At 29.1% G+C, this 11,558-nt stretch overlaps 2 protein-coding genes across 2 annotated transcripts; one reads left to right on the top strand and one right to left on the bottom strand.

The window, feature by feature from the left end:
- LOC136086886 (ATP-dependent DNA helicase pif1-like) lies at window positions 1-6,898 on the top strand. The gene is made up of 3 exons (XM_065809383.1): window positions 1-159; window positions 5,982-6,343; window positions 6,508-6,898. Exons 1-3 carry the CDS (start codon window positions 1-3, stop codon window positions 6,896-6,898), a joined length of 912 nt encoding a protein of 303 aa, XP_065665455.1.
- Window positions 6,899-8,946: 2,048 nt separating this feature from the next.
- LOC136086885 (uncharacterized) lies at window positions 8,947-11,478 on the bottom strand. The gene is made up of 4 exons (XM_065809382.1): window positions 11,468-11,478; window positions 10,062-11,315; window positions 9,656-9,939; window positions 8,947-9,548 (listed from the first exon to the last, which is right to left on the bottom strand). Exons 1-4 carry the CDS (start codon window positions 11,476-11,478, stop codon window positions 8,947-8,949), a joined length of 2,151 nt encoding a protein of 716 aa, XP_065665454.1.
- Between the last annotated feature and the right edge of the window lie 80 nt (window positions 11,479-11,558).

Genomic DNA, 11,558 nt, shown 5'->3' with positions numbered 1-11,558 from the left:
ATGATTGATTTCCTTAAACAAAAAGATGAAGAAAAAACAACAAAGGAAGCCGTGAAAGTTGCTAAACTTAACGCAAAGCGTGAGCTCTTTATGCCAAGTACTCAAATGCCTGAGCATAACAATGCTGAACAACCTCAGCAAAACAATAATGAAGAACAAGTAGCCAAATGATTAAAAGTAGCAGCCAAATGATTAAAAGTTGCAAAATATAAAAAGTGTAGAGTACAGTTACACACAGAAATGTTGCAATGCGAAAATTCGATGTGTCGGGAACGGTTGTGCAAAGAAACATGTTTATCAAAGAAATATGTAGTTGGAACTAAATTTTTTTGTTGCAAAAGATGTAAAAACTTTAATATAGTTTCCTAACTATAAGTTGAGTTAAAAATAAAAATAAAAAAAAAGCTAGAATTTAAAAATTTCAATGTTTTTTCAAGTGAGTGGTTTTAACAGAATATCGCCGAAAACCGCACAATTTTTATTTCTTAACATTTAATATTTTTGATAATTTTTTTTTTTTTTTTTTTCAACATATATTTATAGTATCTTTCGTAGTTTTTTATTACCTATCTAATAAAAAAAATAAAAAATAAAAAAAAAAACGAAAAATAAAAAAGTTATTTAATTTTTATTGATAAGTGTTCGACGCGGTTTTACTCTAATTACTAATCGTTTTTTTCAAAATTAAAAATTAAAGTAACAATATTAAATGATAAAAAAGTTGTTCTATTGGTTTAAAAAATAAAGAAGTTTGTCACAAACATATGCGAAAACTATATACATCAAGCATATGTGAAAACTATTGACATATTTGAAAACTTTAAAATCAAAAAGGTTTTAAGTCTCAATAGTTTGGTAAATTACTTATGAATGGGTTGTTCTGGGATTGAAAATATCCTAGAACCAGGGGCTTGCGAAGTTCTTTTTTATTTGGGTTGAAGGTATTTTTATGTTTTATTCAAAGAACTTGTTAGCTTGTTAACTAGAGCCTGGTAAGCGAAAAATCCCGAGTTCGATTAACGCGCTCAACTGGTTTTTCCGCGCATCGGTCTTCTCCTAATTTATACCCTTCCCAAAATTACATAATTAGTTACATAACCCACAAAAAATTGTTATTAAAATCGCTATTATAATAACTTGTAAACTAAACGCGTATTTAAACCAAAATATCGTTGTGTGTTTTTATTTAATTTAGATGATAAATTACAGCGACTCAAATATTACGAATTTTATTCTGACGACGTGCTCAAGACATATTCAATAGACTTAATTGCTACACTTGTAAAATGATACTTTCTAACTGTTTTAAAAAAAACTTTAAAAGCTTTTTGATCAGTAAAACCATATCTAATTGTTTAAATAGTATAATTAAAAACCGATTTAGAAAAATACTTTCTCTTACTTTAGAATTAAACCAGGCGTTAAACCTCAGACTTCTTGATTCTGAGCCAGAACTCAAACAAGTGCATCATGGCTGCAGTAAGTTTAAGAGTGTAAATTTATGTCCCTAAGGTTGTTGTCCTATTTTTTACGTAGAAAAGCGATGCGCTAAACTAAAATTAGAATTCTATATGTGTTCTCCTAAGAAAAAACCAGGACAAGGCAACCCTAGCCCAAGCATGATTTGGCAACTAGCTATCAGTGTACAACAAAATATTGTGAATAGCATATGCTGTGATTCGCCTCTTATAATCCTTAAAAGAAATGGCTGCTATAGGCGATGCTTAGCATAAAAACGATGCAGATTTTTTTAATAATTTATATGCCGGAGGGATTGCCATACGCAACATTATTCAATGTGTTCGTGCTTTAACTAGTTTCAAGTTACGTAAGTTTGGCTAAAAAATACTAAAAGATTTGTTACGGGCAAGACTCCGGACTCCGGGAAAAAACAGGGACTCAGGACTCCAGACTCCGCCATTGCATCACTGCCCAGAGCAAACCCTTAAAAAAGTAAATCGAACTACGACCGTAAATATTTTTATGCATTCTTTAAGAAATAACTTTAAAATACTTTTTTGTTAAAGTCTTAATTCTCACATGACAAAATGTGAAGCTGTTTCTTTGATAAAACTAAAAAATAAGTTATGTAATAATGACTTTATTGTCTTTTGTGATTTTTCCGAAAGTTTTTTAAAATACAAAGTGTTTGCCTGGATCAAAATTATAACAACAAAATATAAAACGCTAGTTTATTACGAAGTTGAAGTCTCCAAATCCGACCCATTATGTCTTATCTCTGATGACTGCATAATGTAGATATGATATATCGTGTTGTTAAGTTAACAAATGAATATAATCAAAGCAATAGTTTTAATAAATACAAATTATTGTTTATTAGATGGTAGTGGTAACCAACATAAAAACTGCAAACCTAGCATGAGAGATATATGCAGCCTACAAGTATCCAGAGTGTGCCTAACTTATTAGAAAAAGTGAAAATAACAAAGAGTTGATTGCTGATATATATATCAATGATCAATGTGGCACACAAAATTTGGTCTACATAGTTATGCCACTAAATGTGACATAATCAGAGTTGTTAGCCCTTGGCCTTGGTCTCGGTCTTTTTGGAAAATTTTGACTTTGGTAATTATTTTTTTGGACTTGGCCTTCAAAAAATATTCCATAAAGTTTAAAAATTAAAAGTTTTCATTCTTTATTTCTGAGTATTTTTGTTTTCGGCTTTCATATATATCTACAATTATATTTTCCTATTGACTTCGTTGAGTTTTACGCATAAACATGATCTAGTTTTACAACATGTGGTTTTATTGTCACAGCACTTGCTACTTATAGTTTTGTTAATATTTGGCATTAACGTGAGGCAAAACTCTTTGGTCTTGAAAATGTTTGTGTAAGCCTTAGCCTTGAAACTCTTATTCTTGGCCTTGACCTTAAAACTCTTACTCTTGGTCTTGGCCTTGGCCTTGTAACGTATAATCTTAGCCTTGGCCTAGGCCTCGCTACTTTGGCCTTGTTAACAACTCTGGACATAATCTTCAATTTAACTCGTGAATAATTGGATGTAACTACCATATATATATAACACATGATCTTGATGCATTTTAAATTAAAAACACATTTGGAATTATAAAGATATTAAATTGTGATCGCATTTTGGAAAACACTAGAATTTTTGACACTAGGCGGTTTACAACATTAATAGTTTTTAATCATTGACCTCATTGATGCTACCCTATAAGGACACACATCTTTACGTTTTTCTAAAAAAAAAGGACCACTCAACTGTTATTTCTCCTAGCGCATTCATTAACTTTTATTTTGTCATTTGGTGAAGATAAAACGCGATGTTTTCATTCAATTCGTTTGTTTGTATGTACTTTATGCTAAAAAATTAGACAAGTTGGATCTGGTTGTTTCATAAGTGGATGTAAATAAATTTGCAAAGCAAATGTTGACACCGATTTAATTTAATAACAGAGTTCCTGGCCAAAGTGTGATAACATTTAAATCGATGTGAATTCAACTACCGACTAGCTAAGAAATAGTTAGGTACTAGCAGCGGCGTCGCTGAGTTTGGTGTCACCCAGTGTTGTTATTTGGAAAAAAAATTTCCTTTCTATTGATTTCGGTGTCACCCCTCTTGAGTCACGTTGTAATGGTGTCACCCAGTGCGGCCCGCACCTACTAGCGACGCCACTGAGCTTTTTAAAAAATAGCTATAAATCTTATATCGTCATATTTATGATAATTATGATAATTATAATAAATATGTAGGTAGTTGATATCGCTAAAAATTTATGGGTAGTTGATATCGCAAAAAATCTATTGGTAGTTGATATCGCTAAAAAACTGTTTTGTGAACACACTCTACAGCGTTTTAGCTAGCTATATAGTTATTATTTTATTGCAGTTGACTAAGATAACGACACAACTAAAGTCAAATACACACATCAAAAATTTTAATTGTTTAGGTTCTTTCAATTTTTTGTCATCAATACTTATTGAGAGTAGAATTGATGGAAGTGTATTTTTTGCTTGCTTTAAAAATAAAATTTATTTAAATTTTTTTGTGCGTTTAATCATAACTTATTAGCACAACAGTTTTAAGTTTTTTGGAGTTGGTGAAGTCTCTATCAAAAGTTCGTTGATAGAGATAGATTAACAAAACGGTATTGTATCATCTGCAAATATTATACAATTAAAATTTGTGGAGGTTTATTAAGATCATCAATGTAAATAAAAATCCTAAAAAAAGAAACAATTGACTCCAAATGGACACCACATTGTACTTTTAAGATTAGTTAATATTATTGGTTAATAATTTTTTAATAATTTTTAGTTAATAATTTGCTTTAATGTTGTTCATGAGGCCTAAAAATCCATGTTCACTTACAACGGTAATGGTAAAATGCTGATTATACCTAGAGCTTTGTTTTTTTACGCTGTTTTTGTTTTTTGTTTTTTCAAATTCCTCTAACTTTAAATTAATTTCAAGTTTGTTATTGCGATTAATTATTTTGACTTTAACGATCTTATTGTCAGCATAAAAAAAATATAAATACATGATTCTTCTTTTTGAGTACCGCACTCAACCTCTTTCTCAATGCTGTGACCTTGTTTGTTAAGGTTCTTGTTTCAGAGTTTTAGAGGTGATAGAGGAATATAGTCAGAATTAAATTACCCCATCGATTCTAGCGGCCTTCCAGGCCTTGAGGAGAGGGAGTAAGGGGTTAATTATTTATACTAATGTTTCAGTGAAATAAGTGACTGATTGTATTCAAGCAGTACAGTCAAAAGATAACATTTGAAAATGTTTAGTGAAATAATAAAGAAGTCATTGGGCTTCCTTATAATTTGGTTATAAAATTGCATCTAAAAGGTAGCAGTCTTTTATTTAGAAATTCAATGATAATGACATAAATAAAAAGCTTTTCTATTAAACAAAAATATTCTTTTAGAAAACAACCCTGAATCAAATATTAGCTTTTATAAGGATGGGGAAGGGATTTTACTTCAATTTAATTAAAAAGTTACCCGTAAATTAAAAAACAATCCTTTAAAAGCGAATGAGGTAATATCATTACGACACCTAGAATAAATAAAATTTGTGCGCTTTTTATTGACGAGAGTACAACCCGATCGGAAATTTTTGTGTTACGCCTTTACTTACAACAGGCGAAGTTCTGCGCCAGTATTCGCTAACCAATTGTTGGCCATCCTACTTAGGCAAAGTACTAATCAAAATGTTAGAAAATACTGCGCAAGTGCTAAAAACTAGTACAAAAAATAATCCCTCAGTTCATTGTTAGCACAATACCGAAGGCGGGGCCCCGAAAAAAAATACTTGAGCGAGAATATTTTGGCACGCTTCTTTTACGATAATTAATTATCGTAATGATAAAACTGTATGATTCATTTACATTCACAATTGAAGCTGGCAACAATTTCTCCTTAACAACTTTTATTCATAAAAAACTGGCGCAGATAACATATTTTTCCACCTTATTAATGTGGGTATAGAAGAACAAAATATTGTAAAGTTTTGTGAATTTTTGAAAAAAACGTTTACTAATTTTTTTTTTGAAGAAATAATTTTTAAGTTTGCAACAAAGGTTTACCACGTTTTTTTTTTAACTTTTCTTTGTTAGCAGTATGTTTATTATTAGAATTGCATGTTTTTAATAATTTTTTTTATTATTATTTTCTAAGCTAATATTTTTTCAAACATCTCCTAGCTGATATATATATATATATATATATATATATATATATATATATATATATATATATATATATATATATATATATATATATATATATATATATATATTTTAAAGTCATAAGATTATTGTATAATTTATTTTAAATGACAGTCTATTATATATAAAAAATATTTGTGTGTGCTATTTAGAGTAGAAAAAAATTATATAGGAAAGATCGCAATCTTCAGGATTCGTTTAAGATTTTTTATTACTACTTTCAATTAAAAGTGAAGTTTAAATGGATGATATTAGGTTAGTTTGTTCCTGCTTGATGAAACATCCATGATACCTAAACATGCCTTAAATGCAATTGATAGGTTGTTAAAAGATATTTGCAAAAACAACTTTCCGTTCGGAGGAAAAATCATTCTTTTTGGTGGTGACTTCAGGCAAATTCTGCCTGTTATGAAAAGAGGACAACCAGCTGAAATAGTAGAATCGTGTATAAAATGTTCTTTGCATTGGCAATGGGTGCAGAAGTTTGCGTTAACTGAAAATATGAGAGTGCAAAATGGGAAAGGTGAATTTTCCCAATGGCTACTAAAACTTGGGAATGGAACTATAACTGTCAAAGAGGAGGATCCTTTTAAAGGATGCATTGAAATACCAAATTAGTGCATTATTAGAGAAAATGAATCGATTGTTGAAAAGATTTTTTGAGATGCCGATCAAAATGATTATTGTAAACGCGTGATTTTAACACCAACTGATGTTGATCATTATCAATCAATGAAGAAGTGCTTGAATGCTTGCCGGGTGAGGTCAAAATTTATTTAAGTGCTGATCAAATTAATACTGATGACCTTAATGAAAGAGATAGCTTTCCTGTTGAGTTTTTGAACAGCTTAACTCCTTCAGGTATGCCACCTCATTGTTTAAAATTGAAAATTGGTTGTGTAATTATGCTACTTAGAAATTTAGATCTCAAAGCTGGGCTATGCAATGGTACTCGAATGAAAGTTTGTGCTCTTCAAAATAATTATATTGATGCAGCGGTTTTGACAGGTGTTTCCGGTGGTAAACGGGTTTTTGTTCCTCGAATTCGGTTGGCTTCATCGGATTCTAATTTACCTTTTGTTCTGAAACGTCGTCAGTTTCCTGTCAGATTGGCTTATTCAATGACAATTAATAAAAGTCAAGGTCAAACATTTGATAGAGTTGGGGTATAGAGTTGGGTTCTCTCATGGTCAACTATATGTTGCATGTTCAAGAACTAGAGCATTTAATAGTTTGTTTTTCAAAATTGATAAACATCTCAATGGCGGTATGGATGAGCCATCTTTCAAATTGAGGGCTCATCCATACCGGGGTGTTGGGAGACACCGAAGAAAAAACAGCAACCAAAAGGTTGTAAATTAATTTGTAATTTTTTATAATATACTGTTGTATATTTGGTTTGTTTTTGTCTTATTTAATTGAAAGTTTATATGCTTTTCACCAATTAAACTTAAATATAGTTAAATTGATTCACTACCCAATCATCATAATATGATGCTACATTCTATTTGTTAAAAATTATTAATTGGTAGTTTAATTTATTGAAAACATTGCTTTTAAAATTTACTATAAGCCAAGACTATTTAGCTATACAAATGCAATTTATTTATATCTATTTGATTTTTTATCTTTAATGTTTATAGTTTGGCTCCTTGAAGCATTTGTTTTTTTGCTTTTGAATTAAAATATTTTAAATCTATTGTAATGTCTTTTAAATTTAACTAAAGTTTACTAAAAGCCATCGTGAAATAACGTCATAAAACAACACCGACAAGTTGTATCATGACAGCAGTTTAAGTATGACAACAGGCTACCGAAAAGCAAGTAAATTGTATTCCAGCTTTTTTTTTGTTTTGTTTTGTTTTTCTTTTATGTCTACTTATCTGTTTCAATTTTTATTTTAGGTTTGTCATATGACGCATTAATGCAATATAAAAGATCAAAGTTTACATATTTTTTACAATTTGTTATACACATGTTTGATTGTAAATCGACTTTTTTTTGTTTGAAACGTATTTGTACTCAATTGCTTAGTTTTTTATAATAAATTTATTTAGTTGTGTGCATTTATCGTTTTAAAGACAATTTCCTTTTTTAAAGAAACATGTATCAAGGGGATACAAAAAAATTAATAACTCATAAATAATTTACGTTCACTTCATATTAATCTTATTAATTAAAGTTCATGTTATAAAAAATATAACAAGAATTTAGCTTTAATCTTTCGTCAATATAAGGCATGATGAAGTGTTATTATTTTGTGTCAGTAACTAAAAACGTATTGTGTTGAACTTAGTAATGTCTAGGAAAATGGTTCTGCCATACACTGATATGACCTATGTCAGTTGTAAATTACTCAAATAACGTTAAATAATTGGTAAATTAATTTATTTTAATTTTACAGATGGTTTAATTTTTTAATTTGAAGGCGTTTTTCTTACAGGGTATTAGTTAAGGTTTCGCAACTTTAAATTGTGGAAAACAGCCACTATAAATTAAGTAACAGACCGACCGTAACCCGTATTACGGGTTTCTTTCTACTAGTTCATATTAATAATACTAGTTGCATTATTTTGTCCATCTCTACGAATGAACAAGTTATTAGCTTCAGATATTATTAAACCTTCTAAATATACATCTGAAGTAGTAGTAGTATCGAATATATTGACAGGCATTTTATATATAAAATATAAAAAAATTACCATAGATTATTAATAATATTCTGAAAATCATATCCCTCATCTAGTTTTTTTAAAACATATAAACACAAGTGTCCACAGAATGAGGTATTTCCACGTTAAACTCTTTCATTGTTATAATAAACAGGACTTTTTAAATAATTAACAATTTCAACAGGAGGTGGTAGTCCATAAGAGTCAAAACTTAGTTTTTTATCACCGTCTTTGTACCAGCAAATCCAATGAAAACCCTGCGTACTTGAATCTCCTGTATTTAATATTCCACATTCTTTTCTTTTTGTATTTTTGGTAATTGATCTCTTACAAATACACCTCTAAAATGTTTTATTTTTAATTGTTTTGCTGCTTTGATCAATTGAAAATTTGTTAAAGGTTCATTAGGTAGAATTATTCCTTCAACATTGATAAGTTTATAATTGTTATTTTTCATTTTTATATAGCAAGATATTTATATTTTTGATCTCTTTGACCTCTTTGCTCAATTGTCTTATATGCTCTATTGTCCTATTGCCCCTATTGTCCTATAAATTATTTTCTTTTAGTTTGTAGTGTCCATATGCTAATGTGTGTATGCCATCTTCTAAAATAACTCTTTTATCGCCTTCTGCACTTAATGCTATTTTATTGACTTCTTCTGTGTAAATTTCATGTGAATATGATCTTATTACATTCATTTTCCTAATATAATCTCTTTTATTTAATGAACAATCTTTGTAATCTTCATGTGTAATATACTTTTTAACAACATTTTTCTTTACTCCTTTACATTTTTTGTTATCTTTTCCGTGTGCTTTGTAAGAATACAACTTTGATCTGAGTCCTTCAAATTCTTCAATTTGTGCTCCTCCAGTCTCATCTTTAAACATTCCTATTACTTTCTTATTAAGACCAACTTTAAATCCTACATTATTAATTGCTGGGTGCTTTGGGTTAAACTCACTTGTATCAAATTTGCTTTCAATATCTTTAGAAATATCGGAATAAAAGTCTTCTGTTTTAATTTCGTATGCTAAAGAATCTGTATCTGTGAATAATAGCTTTGCTCGATCAGCATATTTTTTCTTTATGTAATCATAATGAAATTCATACATTAGAGTTTTGCTCATATCTAATATACACATTCCTAAGTAAATTGGTTTAGCATATTTTAAATTTGTTCTTTTCATATGTATTGCTTTTAACAACATTTTTCTTTACTCCTTAACATTATTTGTTATCTTTTCCGTGTACTTTGTAAGAATACAACTTTGATCTTGAATATTGCTATTAAGTTTTCATCAAATATTGTTCTACTTTCAAAGTTTAGTTTTGATGCCAGTTTAATAGCTTCATTTCTGTTTGTTACTAATCTAATATCAACTCTGTTTTCAACATTCTCCATTGTTTTTCCAAATACTGAATTGCTCATGAGTTTAAAAAAGTCTTTTTCAAAATCATTCGTTGCTTTAGTTCTAAAGTTTGTATTTAGTTCAATGTATTCATTGAGCCATGCTCTTTCTTCAAACTTTATGTCTCTATAAATTTTAGTAATCTTTAATCCTAATCGTTCATATAGTTTTAGATTTTCATAACGTACTATATACTTTTTCTTATTATTCAAGTTGGGGACTAATTTTTCAACTTTATCAATATTTACCTTTCAGGTGCAAGTGGATAATCGTTATGTTCATCATGTAGATATTCAGGGTAATCTAAATCTACCTCTAGTATGCATGAAATTGATTTCCAGTTTTCTATTTCATGTTCGTCCATCCATTTAATACTATGTGTTGGAAGTGGTTTACTCATTGCCCATCCATATAAATTATTAGCATCTAAATATTGGATGAATGTTGATGGTTTGCTTTGATCATACTCATCACTCATGTACTTATTATTAGAAGTTCCTAATCTATTTGATATCATACTAATTCCACCTCTTATACCTTTCTTTATCATTAGTATCATATTGTAATCACTTAGCAATTCTAATTTTATTTTTGTTTTCTTCAATGCGGCATCCCAAGCTAATCCTGGCGATGTATAATACCAAGCAGGATCTAATTTATAACAATTCATATAAACATCTCTAAAATTTTCAAAGACATCAGCTAGTAAAAGCACATCTGAAACATTGTACAAGTCATGATAATCTCTGAATGTTTTGCAATGAAACTCATTCCATACATTTTGTGCATGTGAGTAATCATCATTACTTATATTTTCATCGTTTAATTTTGAAAAAAATGATTCTTTTGGTGGTAATTGTGTCTCATTAAATCTATTAATAGAATCAACCCAATTATATGGATATACAACTTTTCTGAGTAACAAATCTAATTTTTTCTCTGAATATAATTTTCCCATATTTTTACACTGGTCTTTTGCTAAATTCTTTGATAAAGCATTTAAACTAGAAGGCATAAATCTATAACTATCTAAGAAACGAAGCTCACGTTTAACTTCAAATTTATTACCTTCTTTAATATACTCATCGACTTTAATTTTTCTAGAAAAGCTAATATAATTTTTTTCATTGTTTGGTATGCAACTCAATTTTCCTCCAGATAATTTCTTTATAAATATGTGAGAATCATAACCAGATAAATTGTGAAATAGTACTGGAAAGAATTTTGGAATTTTATAACTTAAATTACAATTTTGATGAGCAGCACCTCTATATTTTCCAGTAATATGGCAATGGTCACGTACTTTATCTTTTACAAGATCTTTTCCACAAATGTGACATGATATTACTGCATTAAAATCATGCTTGTTTTCATTAGTAAATATCATTTTTTTTGGAAATTTAATCCAATCACAAATTTTCTTAATATCATCTTGTAAACTATCAACAAAAATTTGTGCAACATCATATGTTTCACTACTTGCAGTAAATGTGACTGGACTGCTTTGATAAAAACTTTCATCAAAATATTTAATATAATAACAGAATGAACTTGGAATATGTTTTTGATATTGTTTAGTATAAGATTCATTCGGATTGGGATCACAAGTGTCAATTTGTTTGATAAACTTTCAAAGTCTGCATATACTACAAACGGAACTCTCATTGATTTATTGTGATTAGTTGAATTTATTGCATTGTTGAATTTGGTGGTGGAAGTTCGATACGTACTAAATCATGTGTTTC

The sequence above is a fragment of the Hydra vulgaris genome, chromosome 11 (genome assembly GCF_038396675.1).
Source record: "Hydra vulgaris chromosome 11, alternate assembly HydraT2T_AEP".
Taxonomy (NCBI): domain Eukaryota; kingdom Metazoa; phylum Cnidaria; class Hydrozoa; order Anthoathecata; family Hydridae; genus Hydra; species Hydra vulgaris.
This window is presented reverse-complemented; position numbering and strand designations above follow the sequence as displayed.